At 40.5% G+C, this 18,484-nt stretch overlaps 4 protein-coding genes and 2 long non-coding RNA genes across 7 annotated transcripts in view; 2 read left to right on the top strand and 4 right to left on the bottom strand.

Annotated features, from left to right (window-relative positions):
* Nucleotides 1-451: 451 nt before the first annotated feature.
* On the bottom strand, nt 452-2,482 carry LOC130703947 (uncharacterized). Its single transcript, XM_057525412.2, has 3 exons — nt 1,934-2,482; nt 1,628-1,868; nt 452-1,560 (listed from the first exon to the last, which is right to left on the bottom strand). The coding sequence occupies exons 1-3, from the start codon at nt 2,309-2,311 to the stop codon at nt 572-574; spliced, it is 1,608 nt and encodes a 535-aa protein (XP_057381395.1). The 5' UTR covers nt 2,312-2,482; the 3' UTR covers nt 452-571.
* Nucleotides 2,483-4,042: 1,560 nt separating this feature from the next.
* Nucleotides 4,043-5,315, bottom strand: LOC130703956 (uncharacterized). Its single transcript, XR_009421550.1, has 4 exons — nt 5,092-5,315; nt 4,838-5,021; nt 4,432-4,775; nt 4,043-4,328 (listed from the first exon to the last, which is right to left on the bottom strand). It is a non-coding gene; the product is annotated as an uncharacterized LOC130703956 (long non-coding RNA).
* A 1,209-nt stretch (nt 5,316-6,524) lies between these two features.
* On the bottom strand, nt 6,525-8,319 carry LOC130703961 (uncharacterized). Of its 2 annotated transcripts, none has more exons than XR_009421549.1 (5): nt 7,987-8,319; nt 7,840-7,907; nt 7,154-7,782; nt 7,050-7,095; nt 6,525-6,993 (listed from the first exon to the last, which is right to left on the bottom strand). It is a non-coding gene; the product is annotated as an uncharacterized LOC130703961 (long non-coding RNA). The 2 variants fall into 2 exon arrangements; XR_009004854.2 differs by having other exon boundaries at nt 8,031-8,319.
* A 639-nt stretch (nt 8,320-8,958) lies between these two features.
* LOC130703950 (THUMP domain-containing protein 2-like) lies at nt 8,959-10,164 on the top strand. Its single transcript, XM_057525415.2, has one exon. It carries the CDS (start codon nt 9,106-9,108, stop codon nt 10,162-10,164), a length of 1,059 nt encoding a protein of 352 aa, XP_057381398.1. The 5' UTR covers nt 8,959-9,105.
* Nucleotides 10,165-10,185: 21 nt separating this feature from the next.
* Nucleotides 10,186-12,784, top strand: LOC130703949 (centrobin-like). Its single transcript, XM_057525414.2, has 8 exons — nt 10,186-10,350; nt 10,418-10,609; nt 10,678-10,848; nt 10,924-11,043; nt 11,411-11,625; nt 11,696-11,883; nt 11,974-12,098; nt 12,281-12,784. The coding sequence occupies exons 1-8, from the start codon at nt 10,186-10,188 to the stop codon at nt 12,350-12,352; spliced, it is 1,248 nt and encodes a 415-aa protein (XP_057381397.1). The 3' UTR covers nt 12,353-12,784.
* The window catches only part of LOC130703946 (AF4/FMR2 family member lilli-like), a 23,004-nt gene continuing 17,156 nt past the window's right edge, over nt 12,637-18,484 (bottom strand). The window contains exon 2 of the mRNA XM_057525411.1: nt 12,637-16,626. Within this exon, the coding sequence (XP_057381394.1) occupies nt 14,273-16,477 (2,205 nt within the window). The 5' untranslated portion in view covers nt 16,478-16,626 and the 3' untranslated portion in view covers nt 12,637-14,272. The remainder of the gene's footprint in view (nt 16,627-18,484) is intronic.

Genomic DNA, 18,484 nt, shown 5'->3' with positions numbered 1-18,484 from the left:
GGTCATCCTTGTGTCTCCATTGCGGTCGCAATAGACGAGCGAAAAGGATCGAAATCAGCTATTGACAAAGACTTGTAAGCTCTGATGGGCAGCAGAAATGACCCATGTTCTTGTGAAGATAGTTTACGACATACATAATCCGTTATAGTTTCCTCCCATTTTCATTTTACATCCTCCATGATTTGTACAGTATTTTCCCTCGAAAAATTGTCTCCTCCTTTCTCTTCTTGTTTGATCATAATATTAATGTGTGAGAAAGAGTTGATTGTGTATATGAGTGAAAATGTGTGTGAAACAGTGGATAGCAGAAAGGAAAAAACATTTTCAAATAGCCTCGCTGTCAGGAAGAATAAAAAAGGAAATGGACTGTGGTATTCTCCATCCTGTCTAAGGTAAACAGCTTTTTTTTTAGTTACAATTTGTATTGAACAGAATTTAAATGTTGATAACTACAACGCAAATCATCAAAGAGCAGAATATCGAACCAGAAGAGCTCAAAAATAAATTACTAATCAGCAAATAATTCAAAATAATTTTGGAATGACTAGGAAATAACAGAACGTGCGTCCGATTAGTTCCGGCCGATACGTGTGATATCTAACAGAGGAGACAGCTCGCCATACTCGGCCAGCAAGAACTGAGGAATGCCACGTTGAAAAGGGGCCGTGTTCGTAAAATGTCCATCTAGCTGGATCACTCGCGAAGGAAACTCAAGTTGTAACGTGTGATTGAGACAACGGATATTTCGGGAACTTCCCCATAGAATCGAAGACGCTACGGCTGCTCCCAATCCACTGAATCTCCACGTCAGAACGCGAAATGTTTCTAGATGCTTGTAGCGCATTAAAAAAGAACGGATCTGCTCAACGTCCCAATCTAGATGGCCTAGTTCCAACCGATTAAGATGTGGCAAGATCGACACCAAGTGCTCCAACTGTTGTGTCATCATTGGAGTGCGGAAAATTTGGAGGTTCTTCAATTGGCTCTTCCCGTATATCTTGCGAAGTTCACAAACGTGTTCGAATACTTCAATGCGTTCGAAACTGCACTCGTAAAATACGAGCGATTCCAGGGCAGGGCAAAAGATGAGCAGCTTTTCGAATCGAGTCCAGTCCATGTCTTGAGCTTCGACCAGTTGCAAGCACCTGATGGTCATACCGTTCCGACGTAAAAAGTCTTCGAAATGAATGTCTAACGATCCACCACGGAAATTAACGCTTAAAAGGGTCAATTTTGGCAAGAAACCTAGCGTTTGAACGCTGTAAGTAAACGCACTGTTGAGCGAGAGCCATTCGACGCCGGGACACATTTGTGACAACAGTTCCAAATGGCCAGGAGTTAGTAGATCCGTTGCTCCAAATGCGACTGTTTTGAGAGCAAATTTGGGGGAGACGGCTGCGTTGACGGAACAATACCACAAAGTATCCGCTATACTGTCATAGAGCAAAACACTTAAGGAAGGTAGACCGTGAAGCAGTAGAGCAGCTCCAGGTGGACTGACTTCCGTTTTTAACATAATGACCGTGTGTAGACGTCGACAGCACAGTAACCAAGCAATTCCTGGATGGTTCCGAGTCACATCGTGGAATGAGTTGCAAATCTAATAATAATAAGATAACAGGCTTACCTGTATTTGTGACACCTGTGTCATTCAAAACAATGCTCTCCAGATGGGGACAGTTTTGGCCAACAACTGCTATAACAGAATCATTACATTGCTTCGGCAGAGCCAAAACTTTCAACCTCCTTAGGTACTTAAGGATATGGCAGAGAATTCCTTGTGTAATGACAGACTGGTCAGCTCTTTCCATGTACAACTCAGTGAGATTTGTACAGAGCGGCAGAGTCAAAATGGCTGCAATTGTTACCTATAAAAAAATCACTTTTAACTGCAACATGTATGAAACATAATTATTGATTTTCCCAACCGTACCTGTTCAAGGCATAGAGGCATTACAAGTATTCTCAGATTTCTGGGAATAAATGATCCTACGTAAACTAATAACTGTCTACCAACTCTACTTTGCTCATAGACCACATCTATGGTATTTAGCATTTGGACCACAAAATCATCTACAAGATTGCTTGGTATCTTGTTTGTGATACAATCCCTGGCTGCTTTCATGATCTCATCAGAGCTGGCACGTTGAATCTTTTCAGGTGCATCATGTAGTCTGTGTAGGGTGCACACTGCCCAAAAAGCAGTGGCTTGGAGACTCAACTGTTTGAGGCTCAAAACATTGAGGCCATAATGCGGTTGTACTAAACATCCTTTCAAAACACGATGCATGAAGTCTACTTCGGGTTGCATTTTACAAAGTATGGTGATCGGACAATATAATATTCCTCTTAATTCATTTTGTTCAAAAAACGATTAGCGAAACCACTGAGGGTTCAAACGATGTAAAAGAAACACGTCAAAGATGTAACTCGATTATGTCAAGTGACATCAACAAGCTGAACATAAAAACAATGATCTTTATGGCAATCCGATTTACCCAAAAATAAAAATAAAAAACATCGGCCTTTTTTCTGTTTAACTGCTATCGCCATCTAACGGTTACGTTTCTAGTTCTAGACTAAATAAGCCGGGGCTTTAAGCCCGACTTTTTTCGGTCGGGCTTAAAAAAATTTTTTGAAAAAATTGGCACTCATCAGAATTGGTTGAATATCACAGGATATACTCAAAATTGAATGCTGATTCCGGAAAAATCGCTAGTTATTTCATTAAATTAATCTTTTTTAAAATACACATATTTGACGCAATGCTAGCGCGCCAGTACGCTAAAGCGCTAACGCGATGAATATTTGGTGAGTGTATTAGAGAAATAGCTAAAAGTTTGACCGACAGATGGCGGTGGCAGTAAAACCGAATGGCCCATATTTTCTTTGGGGAGGGGGGGGGAAGCGGGTTGCCATACGATAACGCTATTTTGAATGGCAATCCGTTTTACCCCCCCCCCCCCCCAAAAAAAAAATGCGAAAAAAAAAAAATCCCACTTTTTTCTTTTTCTCCCCCCGTAGCCATCTACCGGTGACAATGGTTATTACAAGCATGTAGGCAATTTGAGCCCATTGGATCCCAATGGCAGTGAGTTGAGTAGCGTGGCTGGAGAAAAATATTTAAAAATGGATAAGACAATAAAAGATAAGGATGGTAAGTATAAAGATTAGTATATTGGTTTTAAATTATTAATTATTGTTTATTAGATCAAATTATGAACCTGCAGGCTCAATTATTGCAGCACCACAGAAAATTAGATAACAACAAAACTAAGGATGGTAATACAAAATGATAGTATTTGTGTTCTTTTATTCATTTGTGTTTTTTAGCTTAAATTTTGAGTCTACATGCTCAGTTACTGGAAGAAAACAAATTAGAACGGGACACTTTCCAAACAGTGAGGAGGTTTTTCCAAACTCATCCCTAACTGAACATGAGAATGAGTTGGCATTAGGCGAACACAGTCAGGTACCTAAACTTTTCAAATAAGAATTCAAAATAAGTAGATAGAATTCAAATAGTAGATAAAGAAAAAAGTTTTGCAAAAACATTTTATAAAAAAAAATTTATTGACAATTCTCTGCACATCACAATTATTTTTGCAACTTTAAAAAGGCACAATAGCCCTTTCAAAAGTTGCCGTCAACCCAGGCAGGGGGAGACACTGCCTTGTTGACCCACCGGGGAGATTACCCGGTGATTGGCTAAGAGAAGCCGGAAGAAGAGCTGAAGATTTGGAACATTTTTACAGGAGCGATTAACCTTTAGTTCGGATTTGTGGGCAGCCACGTCACCCTCCGTGAACACATCATCGGACTAAGCGGCACCCACGTCCCCTTTCCGGCCAGAGCCCTCCAAACCTCGGTATATGTTGTTTTTATATATACCGTACAGTAGGGGCATGACCCCCTACGGGCTTATTACGAGTCAAGGGGAAACGGGGCTACGGAAAGGAAGGGAGCCCAGATATGCACTTCAATTTTTTAAATATAAAATACCGTCTCGGGAATCCAAATTAAGTATAGAAATGTCATGTCATCCATTCAATCATTACAATTTATTCAGTGTCTTGCCCCAACCAAGAATCTTTTCAGATCCAATGTTACTATTAACCTATGCTGAGAAAAGAAAAACACCATTAAGCATCTCAATTGTTGCTCATGTGACTTACATGACTTATAGATTCAATTTCTGGCAGAAGCTTGGGAAAGGCCATACAAATTGCAGATGAAAATCATTGTATAAGGCTCTTAAATGATAAAATAGCACCCCTAGAATGTTGCATTGTTGATAGTTGTGTTCCCAGTATGCTGAAAATCCTTTCCTATTGGATAAAATTTTTTTTTAAGATTAGACATGGTTGGCAAAAAGCAGGAGAAATGCTTTGTCATAAATTCAAAAAATTTTCAAGAAAATTCCTTTCATACCTAAAAAGTCCATGTATGATGTTCATCGCTGCAATGCCAACGAAATGAAACATCTTTAGGGCCATTTAAGTACCCAGCTTCACCAACACTCTGAACGTAAATGACAAGTTGTTCTTTAGCAAGAGAAGCAGAATTATTTGAGGCTTCTAGCTGTGACAGAACTATAAAGGATTGCTGTTATACAGGATTCATTCACACAAGAGGGTACTTCTCATTAGACAATTTGCATACTCTATTACTTTACCTCATATCTTAATGGTAATGCACTTTCAGTGTTTTTTCAACTGTACTCACTCTTCCATCCTATAACACTTCCAGACTTGACTTGATCCCCCACTAAAATTCTGTGAATGCAAAATAATAGCATTAAAAATACTTTTTCGATAGACAAAAAACCGAGAAGTACCTAATCCATGTTTTAGGTTGAACTCGTGCCATTTCTGGGTTTCCGTACCACACCTATTTTCAGCCCAAATACGGTCCCACAATTGTTCAATTCCTTCGCTGCATGGACTTATGACTAATGATTCTTTTAGTGCAGCACTAACAGGATTTATATTTAACACACTGTCAGGTGGTGAACTGAATAACTGAACAATACATAATTGTTTGTTAAAATTTTATACTTATTTTGAATTCTTATTTGAAAAGTTTAGGTACCTGACTGTGTTCGCCTAATGCCAACTCATTCTCATGTTCAGTTAGGGATGAGTTTGGAAAAACCTCCTTCACTGTTTGGAAAGTGTCCCATTCTAATTTTTTTATTTTCCAGTAACTGAGCATGTAGACTCAAAATTTGAGCTACAAAACACAAATGAATAAAAGCAAATAAATAGAATCATTACATATTAGGCCTTACCATCCTTAGCTTTGCTGTTATCTAATATTTTGTGTTGTTCCAATAATTGGGCCTGCAGCTTCATAATTTGATCTAATAAACAATAATTAATAATTGAAAACCAATATAATAATGTTTATACTTACCATTTTTTTGTTTTATTATCTTATCCATTTTTCAATTGATCCTCCAGCCACGCGTTGTTCTCCAGCCACGCTACTCAATTAACTGCTAATGGGATACAATTAACTGAAATTGCTTACATGCATGTAATAACGAAACCGACTGATAGATGGCTACGGGTAGAAAAAAGAGAAAAAAAGTACGATTTTTCTTTTTTTTTTCCGCCATTTTTTTTTTTTTTTTTTTTATGTAAAACGGATTGCCATATGCCATAGCCATATACGGATTGCCATATGGCAATCCGTTTTACACAAAAAAAAAAAAAAAAAAATTTCGTCGGTTTTTTTCTTTTTTACAACTATGGCCATCTATCGGCCGGCTTCCTATTTAATTTTCTAAATACAACTTTACGTATTTTAGCCATGTAAATATATAATTTTTTAATTAATAACTTAATTTCATTAAAATAGAACTATACAATAATTCTTTTGTTATATTCTACTTACTTAACTTAATTATTATTACTATTAACTATTAACTTTTCATTTTGAACTGCATTTTGCAGCAATGATAATAATAGCAATAATTGCTTGTTTTAGGTATAAACAATATGTTTGAGTAATATAAAGTCATTCTTGTGTATTATTTTCACACCTCAATAAACAATAACGACTTTATATTACTCAAACGTATTATTTATACCTAAAACAAGCAATCATTCTAATTGTTATTAGAACGGTTTGAGTAATATAAAGTCGTTGTCGGTTGTTGCAGTCTGAAAATAATACACAATAACAACTCTATATTACTTAAACATTATACTTAAAACACGCAATCATTCTAATTGTTATTAGAAATACATTCATTATACTTACTGCAGTACAAAATGGATAGTTAATAGTTAATAGTAATAATAATAAATTTAAGTAAGTAGAATATAACAAAGGAATTATTGTATAGTTCTAGTTTAATGAAATTAAGGTATTAATTAAAAAATGATATATTTTCATGGCTAAAATACGTAAAGTTGTATTTAGAAAATTAAATAGGAAGCCGGCCGATAGATGGCCATAGTTGTAAAAAAAAAAGAAAAAAACCGACGAAATTTTTTTTTTTTTGTGTGTGTAAAACGGAATGCCATATTGCCATACCTACATTTGACTTGCGATACAACTTCATGTACAGGAGGTTGCAGTGAAATGTGTCAGGTTTGGCAAACAAAGCATAGGGAAAACCGCCACATTTTGCTGCAATATACTTACGTACTGTATTACGACTGCATTCAGATCGCCTTACTTTAAGCAAAGGTTCATAAGGTTTCCCTTAAGGCAAACAATGGGAGCTTCAGCATTTACGATAGATTCCAATCATCTGGGAAACAGGAATCCTTCGACATCTTGGTACAATCGAGGTTGTAATGTCAGCAGTAGCAGCAGCATCGGCGGGAACCATCTGATTCAGCACAGCTCCCAAGAAACCCCTGCTGCATAAAGAGATAGGCGTGGGACTCGGAAGTTTTTCATTACCAATCTGCCTAGTGCAGTTTCATGTTGACCCACAACCCGAATAATTTCACAGTTCGCCAACTGGAACTGAATCTACTGTAATTAATATTCGTTTATTAAAAGCCTTTTTAACATTGTGATATAAACTTTACCGGCTTCTTCTTAAAAGACAAGCTCCCAATGTTAAATTTTCTGGTTCTAGAAAAAAAGTGCGTGTCAATCCAACTATCAAACGTTCAGACAATACAATATATACCTAACATTCCTAATACAACATACCACATCACGTTGGTCATTTCGTAAGGATGTGCATTACTGTAGGGTATCCGGAAAAATGCCGCAACGTAACAAATGGTAAATAACAGGAACTCCATTCGTGAATTGTCTAGTTGTGCAAAAGAAATGTGAATTTCAGCATAGAAACCTTAAAATGGTAAATAGCTTGTAAATCCCCAAATATGCTGTAAATATGTCTATCCGGCACTATAAAGGTCATGTTTAGAACAACTTACTTGATTTTACTTTCAAATAAAAGTAAAATGTTACAAGATGATTCAATACAAAACACTTGTTAATTTCTGAACCAGGCCCATTTCATCTAACTGAAGTAGCAAGGTCCAGCCAGGGAAATCATGCACAACAGATCTGGTATATCACACTACATGACTTTACATCATGTCAGTAGCATTGACCAAGATTTTAGTACAGCACAGAACTATTGTGTTTGGTAACTGTACATTTACCTTGCACAAGCACTTTGCCTCTTGATAACACCTAGTGTATTCTCAACATTAAAACAATTGGAATATCAGGTTAAGATCCATTATTGTTTCAACACCAAGCTGGAAAAAATAGGTAAAAGTTGGGGATGAATATAGTTCATTCCTGTATAGAAGATATTTTCATTAATGAATCTCGTTCATAAAACTTTCAATCAATTACCAATTTCTTATGAAGACACCTTTGCACGAATAACAATCACAAATCCAAAACAGGAAATCATTTAGGTACTTCAACATCAAAAGAACATACCAAAACAAAACAAAAAAGTCATTATTGTTATAAGCATTTGGTAGCTACGTAACTTACTTAAACCACTTTAATTCAACTGTTTTTAAATAAGGCTAACACACCCAAATTTACTGCTAGCTGCAGTCCAGTATCCCTTTATCAGAATACCGGTGCGTATTCGCGATTTGAAATGCCATTTCTGGAGCTGAAAATGCGTAGTTCATGTTGTTCTGTAGACGTCACCACTGTTGGTTATACTTCATGGTACTACTGTTGTACCCATTACTAAAAACTTATGGCTGGTGTACTTCATGACCATAGGCAGAAAATGTAAAGAACTCTACGCCATCTAGCGTGGGAAACAAAGTATAGAGATCGTATTATATGTTTTTGATTTTATTTACTCACGTTATTGAAGATTTATTCATCAACCTATTTTAATCCTATACTGACTAAAGTACCTTGAAAAAATTGAAAAATGGCACCAAAATTACCCTTCTGGGTTGCGAAAGAGGGCTAGAAATGTACAAAAACGTTTCTCCCAGTCGTAGCATGGCGCTAATGCCAGCCAAAAGGTGTAAAAAAACTGCCCACGGTTTTAGCATGGAGTTACCCATCTCTTCTTCTTCTCTGGTCTTCGCTGTTCTTTAATTTCTCACAACGGCCTAGCTAGCATATAGGGATCGGCGCTCGGCCCCCATTGGCTAAACTACCGGAAGATACTGGCGCGAGACAGTTTGTTCAGTTTTCAGCCCGTGAAAACAAAAGATAATAAAGATCGGGCTTATCTAGTCGGGCTTGAATTTTTTTTTTTTACTTGGGGACTGGCTTGTTTCAGTATCACATCGCCAATACGATCTGGTATTTTACACATCCACCATCCTGTTATCATTGCTAGAGATCATCTCTTGAACTCAAACATTGCAATATTTTTTCTCGAAAATAAATAAATAAATAAATAAAACGGTTGTTTGCTTTACTATTTTAAACATAGCTTGAGATATACGCACGTCAACGTATCACATAATTTCACACAAAGATGGCGTTTGAAAAACAGACGACACGAATTCAATTTTCAAATCCAACAGGTTTGTGTTTGAATTTCAGTCGATAGTTAAAAACATTCGGTTTTCATTTCTGATGAGCACTTATACAGTATATATAGTGTAAAATAAAGATGGATAAAAGAATCAGAAGATGCCTGATTTCTTTTGTACAGTTGGCTTTGGCCTAAATAATTTTGCTGTCTTGGAACTTGAGGCACTACCTACTGTGACTGTTAAAAAAACGCTGACTGGGAAAGTGTTTTTCCAGAGTGATCGTACCGTAACGTCACTTCTAGCTCTAAAAACTGTTGAAAGGATTTTTGTTAATGTTGTTCATGATGAGGTGGAGCCCAATGTTATAAATTCTCTTGATGACTGGCTTGCAAACAAGCTATGCAGTAAAAATAGCTCTCTTGATGACTCTCTGCTTACATGGAAAGAGTTTGCAAAAAAAACGAGTGATGATCCAATAAAGTTCAGAATCAATGCCAGACTTTCAGGGATCTTTCGCAAGTCATCTCTCTTCCAACGTGTATCTTCATTGGCAGGGAACATTTTCCAGCAAAATTCCAGCTTAGTTATAGACCTTCACAAACCGGATTTGGAAATTTTTCTTCATCTCAACAACAGTTTTTTTACAGTGGGACTACAGTTAACAAAAAAACCATTATCTGACAGATGTTACCTGGATCATATCGCAGTTAGATCCACTGTATGTGTTGCTATGTGCATGGCAGTCGGTCTTTCCAGTGATGATGTGCTCTTAGATCCCATGTGTGGAGCTGCAACAATTTTGGTTGAAGCCGTGAAGCAGTTTGACTGTAAAGCTGCAGTAGGCGTTGATTGTGATCTTTTACAGCTCAAACTTGCACAAACCAATTTAAATACCAGCCTCTCGTATCCTCGGATTGAATTGGTGTGTGGAGATTCTCGTATCATTTTTTTTAAACAACAGCAGTTTGACGTAGTGCTTTGTGACGTTCCCTTCGGTCGAAAGTTCGGTGTTCCCACGGAAATCCGTCTCCTCCTAACAAGCATTGTGAAGACTATTGACGCTGTTTTAAAACCAAAAGGAAGAATTGGAATCTTGATTAGTGAAAAGTTGCGACAGTCACTCATCGATCTTTGCCCGCCCTGCTGGTCCCTAGTAGAACAGCATCCATTGCGCCTTGGCACATTACCGGCTGCAATTGTGACTTGGAAAAAATAATTCATTGTGTATCTTGCAAACATGGAGCAATCAAGCGAACATCAAGGTGAACTTTCTCTCATTGAAATGATGGAGAGTTTAAAAGTACCCGGTGGGCGAAAAACACCGGATCGATCTGTCCAATCCACCCATTCATCCCCTGCCAGTATAGCGATTGCGTTGAATGAAGAACAGCATCGACGTCAGGTAAATTATTGATTCGCACATAAATGTCGCAGACGTACATGCCACATTTGGTCAATTTCTAAAACAGGAATGCGAGAAAGTTATACAGCAGCTGCAAACCCATATATCTTCCCTACAACAAGAACACGCTGTCGCTAAGGCAGCCCTACAGCGTAAGGATTCCTTACTCATGCAAGCCCAGCAACAGTGGAAAACAGTTGAAAGCGATTGGAACCAAAGGCTCAGTTTAGCCAATGAAGAAAAAGATCGTCTGACCACGGTAACATTTCACATTTTAGTACTAACCACTTGACCATGCTTAGGAACACAAGCGAATGTTGAAATTAGACGGTGGCTCGATTGGAAGGACAAGTACAGATTTCCATTGCTGAAGCTCGAAAGAAAACCATGGAATTGCAAGCTGTCGTGCGCCAAAATGACGAAATCCTTCGCAGTCTTCGAGAGGAAAATGCAAATTTAAAAGAGAAACATGATCAAAGTCAATATGAACTAAAAGAAGTAACAATAATACTCTCTCCACAGGTGTAACAGATCTCTTCATTAACGATTTAATGGTATTCGTTGTTTCCCTAGATAACGATACAGTTAGAAGGCAGCAAGAAGGAGGTCAAACAAAACGAGAACAAAATTGATGACTTGAAACGGGAGAATCACCGGATAAAGAGTCAAATCGAAGATTTAAAAAGGGAAAAGGTAAGCGTGGTGAGAGCGTGATAAAGCCTTCTACGGCGGTTGCACTATATACAGCTGCCTTAATGGCCATGGTAGTCAGATTTGTCCATGTCAACGGACCCAGATTAACCCGACCGTCAGTAGCTGGTTGTGTTTGGGCAACTTGAGGCGATATCCCTATCTGCGGATTGTGGGAAATAATGGTTCGCGTCACGTACGCAACTTTCATTTCCTTGCCCTTTTTTACCTTTTCGTCATTCCTTTTCTTTCATTCTTAATTGAAATGTAGTCAAGTCATTTTCGCCACGTAATAATTTGACAGGATAAGAATTTTTTTCTCAGAGAGCCTCAGCTTCTAACGCACGTTGAATCTATGTACCTCTGTCAGGAGAGATCGGTCGTGGAACTTGAATTACTGCAGCAACGGTTTGAAGCCAGCCAAGAGCAGCACGAAAATTATAGCCAAGTTCGCATCAAAGAGGCTACCAAGAACGCCGAGGAAGAAGCAAATCGACGCCTCCAGATTTGGCAGAATGAAGTCGAATCAAAAATGAGTCATTTGATCAACACCTTGGAGCACCAACTGGGCATCCTGAAAGCAAAGTGAGTTTCATATTGCAACTAGAGTTCAATTACTTTCCATTCGAGACTAACCGATAATGAATGCAAACAGGAGCTTGGAGGAGTCGCAGGCCAGGGAAGCGCGTCATCAAGAAGAAATGAAGGCGATGAGGGCGCAGTGCACGACGCTGCTGCAACAAGTCAAATACCAGAAAAAAGAGCACGATGAGCTCACGCGCAAAATGCGGCAATTGGCCGAAGCGCAGTGGAACACGGTGAACAAGATAACACCTTCTTCGGGTATAGTAATTGCCAGCCCACCATCTATTTAAAAAAAAAAAAATAGTGAGCCTTCTGACTTTAAAACTTTCTCTTGTGACTGGCTTTCAGGAGGCCGACAAACAGCTCCGTCGATTGTTGCTAGCGAAATTTCGGACGCCACCTTGCTAACTAGCGATAGCACGAATACTAACGTGCTAGTTATCCAGGACGAGTTTCGCAAGTACGTCAGTCAGGTGAGCGAGAGTGAAAAACTTAAAAAAAAAAGCTGTTTAAATTCCACTTTTTTTTTCTTCTTGTTGTTGTTGCAAACCTGTTTGTAGTTTCTGCCATTTGTTGTCCAGCATAATTCCTGTATTTATTAGTTTTTTAAAATAATTTTTAATTGTATTCACTTGTTCTCGTCGTGACAATGCAGAGACATGGCGCCCAGCCGTCCTCCAAAGATACGAAGGAGCGGAATGAGCCCACGTCAAGGAGGACTAAGTGATACGTAGCCGTGGATACTGGAAATGATGTACACCTCGTCTCCGCCCCAAATTGGAAAAATTCAATTTTTCTGTATTTTTTAATAAGTGCCAGACTTACACATGAGAAGGACACACGTGAAAGGAGAGGGCTCTATTGCTAAACTTTTCTTGTTGGGCACACATGTAGTTACTCTTCGTTACACAACGGAACACCAAATGATTGGGGGAGGGGAAAAAAACGATATAACATATCCTATAAAAAGACAATTCATTTTGGCGATGATCATGTTGTTCGGTTTAAAAAAAAAAACACATGTAGTGATAGATTCAGAAGGATGGATTGTTACGTGAGAGAATTGCAGCTTTGTATGAGCTCGCGCGCTACTTGGCACTACAAAAATCGACTTAAAAAAAAAAGACATATTTGAAAAATTCAGAGTTTAAAACACAAAGGAATTTCGGTGTACTTAGAATGTGATAGTTAATCAGTGGTTCGACGTTTGATAATTTGGAGGTGAGTTAAAATTTGTTGAAAACTAAATTCTAAAAAAAAAAAAAAAAAAAAAAGGAAAAAAAAAAAAAAACAACAACCTAGGAATGACTAGTTCTAGGATGGACATTTGAGTCGATACACGCGATGCACCCAACGAAACGAAGCCTTAGCAAAAAGCTTGAGTATTGATACACAATTGGGGGGGGGGGGGGACCATGCCAATGTAGTAAAGAAAAAAAACAAAAAAAAACAGAACAAACATTTTTAAACATAGGGACGAATCCTTCTCATTTTTTTTTTTTTGTTGTTGTTGTCTCAATTTGTAGTCTGTTACCATTTCGATGTTGGGGCGGTTTTGAATTGGTGGGCACCAACGTTTTGGTTTCTCATTGTGAAACATAGAAAACAGTTCACAAGAACACAGTTTTTTTTGTCTTAGATATTTGCATGGGATCCCGTTAGTCGAGAATAAAATTCATATTGGGACACAAAAAAGATTAATCACACTTCCCTGGGTAAAGAATAAGAAAGCCAATATTGCCCTCGGTGTTTCTTTCCCAAGATACAAGTGAAAACGTAAAAATTCGAAAAAAAAAAAGAAAAATTTATGAACAATGTCGTTTTTTTTTTTAATTATATATAATATGTTTCTTTTCTATATTCCATTTTTTTTTTTTTTTTGTCTTTTGTTCGATTTTGTGTCTCGTTTCAATCTAGAATGCACGGAGACGGAGATAAATTGGTCATTGAATTGGAAAGTGAACACGGATAGCGCGCACCGAATAAAGGACACGACGGGACACGATTACATCGTTTTCCATCATTTTCCCCCTTGAATTATTACTAATTATTCATGATTTTTCCTTTCGCCTTGTAGGAGAAACAAAACAAAAAGAGATATTAGAGATGTTTTGTTTCCCCGTTTAGAGTAGAATACGCCAAAAAAAAAAAAAAAATAATGTGGCATGTTAGAACACAATACAGAAATTCATAGGAAAAGGTTATACCAGAACGAATAAGAAAAAATCATCATCTTCATTTATCGCCTACGGATCACAGTCGAAAAGAGATGTTTCGATGATTGAAGTCAAACGCATAGCATTGAAACACACGCACACACACACAAAAAGAAAACCATCACCCCCCCCACAAGACGTGCCAAAGTGGGTTGCTTTTTTTTGGGTGCTTCTGCCGCTGTCGGATCTTCTTTTTTTTTTGAGTTCCATTTGCCTTTTCGGTTGGTATACCTCCTTCACTTTGTAATCGAATCAACATTATTTTTTTTTTCCATCAATCATCATTTTTGTTTTTTATTGCGCGATGCAGGCAGTGCGAGTCGGAAAACAGTGAGAGACATTGACGGACAATGGGCGGACGGCGAAAATCATCGAAAAGAAATGAGACGGTGGGAGGCGGCAGGCAGACAGACCGACACAGGTCGCCCGACTCACCGTTTGCTCTTGGTGACGCCTGCCGACATTTTGGTATGGGTCTGCTGGTGTTTGGCCAGATGGGCCTTTTGGCGGAAATTCTTGCCGCACAACGGGCAGGAAAAGGGTTTCTCACCCGTGTGCGTCCGGATGTGCACGTTGACAGAGTACTTGTCTTTGAAGCCCTTGGTGCAAATACTGCAGTAATGCAGGAGCCGTTCCCGTCTCGTGCCCGTCTCCACTCCGACGGCCTCTCCGGGCTCCAGCAAGCGGCCGGAATCCTCGTCGTTGGACAACTGCGTTGCCAGTTCGGCCAATTTCTTCTTTTTCGAGCCGCGCTTCTTGCGCGTCTTGACGACCGGTTGCGCACCGCCGGTTGCCACTCTGACGGTGACTGTCGCCGTCGGCGAATTACCGGCCATGATGGACGGCGCGCCCGTCGAGGTCGCCGCCGATGAGGTGAAGTCACCGGTCCCACTGGGCGCGGTCGTTGCACAAATGTTCTTCAAAGATTCGGCCACTTCCTTTTCGAAGGTCTTCAATTTGTCCAAATCTTCAATGTTGCACATCAGAAGGTCCTCGATTGTAGTCATGCAATTCTCTTCCGCCACCGGGTGGCTGCTGTTGGCCGTTCGATCCGACCCGTCGTACTGGTACTCGCCCGTGAAAATGTTGCCTATCGTCATCATGGTGGAGGTGGTGGGGCCCGTCTCTTTGATGGACGTCGACCCGCCGACGTCGTGCCGGTTGTCGTACATGACGTTGGCACGAACCGGCGAAGTTCTAGAACTGGCGTCGCTCATCGGACTCGACGCCGCGTTGCTGTCCAGCAAACAGTGGTGCCTCTGTTGCTGAGGACTGGAACAATCACCGTACGTGTGAGTGCCGGACAAGGCGTTGCTGAGGGGCGTCAACGGCGGTGTGGCCGGATCGGCCGCATGAACGGAAGCGTTTTCCAAGACGCTGCCCACTTTGACCGACTTAAAACTATGAACAGGCGTGGAGAGCGCTTTGCGCAGCTCCGGATGAGCTGATGGCTTGTTGGATTGATAACCGGACGCCGCGGTGGGCGCAGTGACGGTGGCCGTCACGGGTACCGTCGCGGCTACCTGTTTGCCTTGCAAAGCGCTGCGCAATAACGAATCGCCACTGAAATTAGTGCTGCCGAGTGGCTTCAGAGTGGACACGGGCGGTAGGGGAGATAGCGTGGCCAGCGTCGGCATCGTGGCGAATTCGAGGGTGAACTTGACGTCGGTGGCGGTCAGGAAGGGATCGTTGCGAAAGAGCTGGCCGCTCGAACTGCCTTCGTTCTCGTCGTGCAAACTGGCGCTGGCCTTGACGACCATTGGCGAATCGCCGTACTGGTCAGAGCCGTAATGGTCGCCGTTGTTGCTGAGCGCGTCGTGCGGGCCGAACAGGAAGCTACCGGTGTGAATGTGTCCGCCAGATGACATGCCATCGGCCGAGCTGGGCAATCCCACAATCTGCAGGAGAGCGTCCAAATCCATCGGTTCGACGTTCACGTTCGAAGATTGGCTTTTGCTATTGTGCTCTTGTTCGCCGTTCGATGTCCAAGACAAATAATTGCTCGTCTGTTGTTGCTCTTGTTGCTGCTGCTGCTGCTGCTGCTGCATGTCTTGCTGATGATGGTGATGGTGGTGATTCTGTTGATGTTGTTTGGGTTCAACCGTCGAATCGGCTTCCATGGACGAAGCACATTGCGACTGGTGGTACTCTTGGCCAGACGCGCTTCCGCTATTGCCACCACTCGTTTTGGTCCAGCTGTGATTGTCTAATTCGTCGCAAAAGACGTCGTCACCGCGGCCGCCGCCGCTGGTGCTGCTGCTGCCACTACTGCTGTTGCCTTCGACACTGTTGGCGCTACTGCCGAACCCTTCGTCCGGGCTGGGCGTTCCAGCCATCCACTCGAAATGCATGCCGCCCGAGTGGTGGTGGTGCTGGTGGTGATGCTGCTGCTGCTGCTGCTGTTGGTGGTGATGGTGGAGATTGCTGAGCTGCTGCTTGCCACCGTCGCTGCCACTCGCACTGTTCGGCTGTTGATGGTGTCCAGCCGGCGTGCCCACTGCGGATTCCTCTTCAACAGGGAATAAGTGGAGGCCGAGATCCCTGAGGCGGAAGGCAGCCGGTGTATCCGGACAGACGAAATCGAACAAGTCTGTTTTGGACAAGTCGTCCATTCGCAACGCCCCGGCTAAGTCCATTGTTAAAGATTGAGCGATAAAGTACCGGGCCTGGTTGCGCAGACCGGTTTATCCCGCTGAATCTCTCGCTTGCGTATTTTGCCGGCTCCTCTTGCTTCAGTCTTCTAGTCGAGGCCAGGCAATTTCACCTGCCGATTAACATATCCAATCTGATATACAAGCAAGAAAGAGAGAGAGAGAGAGAGAGAGAGAAACATTTAGAAAAAGAAATATAAGACACAAAAGAGAAAGTTATCACAATTGCCCTAATATAACAATATGCACGCACCGGCTGAAGACCTGCAATCACCAAAAAGCAACTAACAACACATAACCAGTAGAATCCTGCCCACCCTGCAGCATTCATTCTCAGCCATTTCGAACGCCATGAAAGGCAACAGTAACAAAAAAAAAAAAAAAAAAAATTAAATAAATTAAATAAAAAAAAAAAAAAAAAAAAAAAAAAAAAAAAAAAAAAAAAACGACAGGTTTTATTTTTTTGTATGTGTGTTATTTCCAACTGAGGTGTCAAAGTACTTTTTGGCGTACGCGTTTCGCGAAAGCAAAAGAACTCCATGTTTTGTCCATTAAGGTAACACTGTCTAACGATGTGGATTGGTTTTTCTCGCCGATGGAAATTTAGAAAATCGAGAGAGAAGTACGCAAGGTGGGGGCAAAAGAAAAGTAAGACATTACCAAGAATTGAAAAAAAGACAAAACAACACAAATTATATGTGTACCTGTGTGTGTGTGTGTGTGTGGCCTGAGTGGGAATCGGAACGCAAGTGTCCAATTAGAACGAAAGCAGCTGTACAGGTGTACGCAATTTTCAAAGTGACATGATGATTTTATTGGAAACGAATTACGGCTATTGAAACGCTGCGCGCATGCGACCACAACCCGATGCAGTCGGCGAACAGACAAAAAATAAAAAGAAAACGCTGCATTTTTTTTTTTTTTGTTTTTTTTTTTTTTTTTTTTTTTTTTTTCCCTGAAAAGACTACCGGCCATGTTTAAATCAGCCGATGCCAAGAGCAGCAGTGAATTTTATATTTATAGAATAGAAGACTAAAAAAGTCGGCCAAATAGCGCTTTTGAAACCGATCACGAACAAGACCGAGTGACATGACTCGGCTCGTTTACGTTAGTTATACCCGACGTTAAAAAAAAAAACGGAACGGTAAAATATGAGTGGGGCGGCAAAAGAAAAAAAAACAAACCGAAATTCGAAAAAACTTTCACGCGTGACTTCACGCGGTTTTCTTTCGTTATTATTATTGGCTCTCGGTAGGAAAACGATTGTGATCTCCTCGGCGACGCCTTTGGCCTTCCTTCCTATAATTAGAGCATCACGCAACTCTTTCCCGGATTTTGCCAGCAAAATCGCTCTACCCTATACGGTCCATATCAAAAGGCCTTTTTAGATCGAAAAAAACGATAGGCATCGCGTTTGTCTGATAACCCGATCACGGACTTGACCGATTCTCTTCCTTCTCAAGATTTATTTTTTTTTTTTTTTATTTTTTTTTTTTTCACCCATTTTTGATCGACTGCTTAGGTAATAGCAACGGTAATGGGGTCTGACCTCGATCGGGATCGTCCTCAGCAAAAGGCGGGGACTGCGGGAGCATGAGGAAATTGGCACAAGTAGATGCCAACTTTCTTCTCGATCATTTTTCTTCGACTCCTCTCTCTCTCTCTCTCTCTCTCTCTCTCTCTCTACATCTGACATCCCTAGTTTTTTTCTGTCCTCCCCTTTATTTTGTTTATTTATTTTGCGCTGGCTGGAGAAAAAAACAAGAGATGGTGACCATAAGGACAGCTAAAAAAAAAATAAATAATAAATAACAAAAACAAATTCAAATTCGAAACGCAACTGTAAGTTTTTCGCTTTAATCCGGATCACTTCCCTTTCCTCGAAATCAATAGGAAACCTGCTCTCTATCAGATTCAGCGTATAAGGAGATCCTATATAAAAAAAACAAAAAAACAACGGATGGCAAACAAGTCTTTTCTTTCTTTGAACAA

This window comes from Daphnia carinata, chromosome 8, assembly GCF_022539665.2.
Source record: "Daphnia carinata strain CSIRO-1 chromosome 8, CSIRO_AGI_Dcar_HiC_V3, whole genome shotgun sequence".
In the NCBI taxonomy this organism is placed as follows: domain Eukaryota; kingdom Metazoa; phylum Arthropoda; class Branchiopoda; order Diplostraca; family Daphniidae; genus Daphnia; species Daphnia carinata.
This window is presented reverse-complemented; position numbering and strand designations above follow the sequence as displayed.

Bases quoted from the DNA above. Each gene is read 5' to 3' on its own strand.
- LOC130703947 (XM_057525412.2), bottom strand. From the start codon at position 2,311: ATGCAACCCGAAGTAGACTTCATGCATCGTGTTTTGAAAGGATGTTTA. The intron at 1,869-1,933 runs GTACGGTTGGGA...ATTTTTTTATAG, and splicing joins TGCCTCTATGCCTTGAACAG to GTAACAATTGCAGCCATTTT. The intron at 1,561-1,627 runs GTAAGCCTGTTA...GGAACCATCCAG, and splicing joins CACAGGTGTCACAAATACAG to GAATTGCTTGGTTACTGTGC.
- LOC130703950 (XM_057525415.2), top strand. From the start codon at position 9,106: ATGCCTGATTTCTTTTGTACAGTTGGCTTTGGCCTAAATAATTTTGCT.
- LOC130703949 (XM_057525414.2), top strand. From the start codon at position 10,186: ATGGAGCAATCAAGCGAACATCAAGGTGAACTTTCTCTCATTGAAATG. The intron at 10,610-10,677 runs GTAACATTTCAC...TGTTGAAATTAG, and splicing joins AAAAAGATCGTCTGACCACG to ACGGTGGCTCGATTGGAAGG. The intron at 11,626-11,695 runs GTGAGTTTCATA...GAATGCAAACAG, and splicing joins CTGGGCATCCTGAAAGCAAA to GAGCTTGGAGGAGTCGCAGG.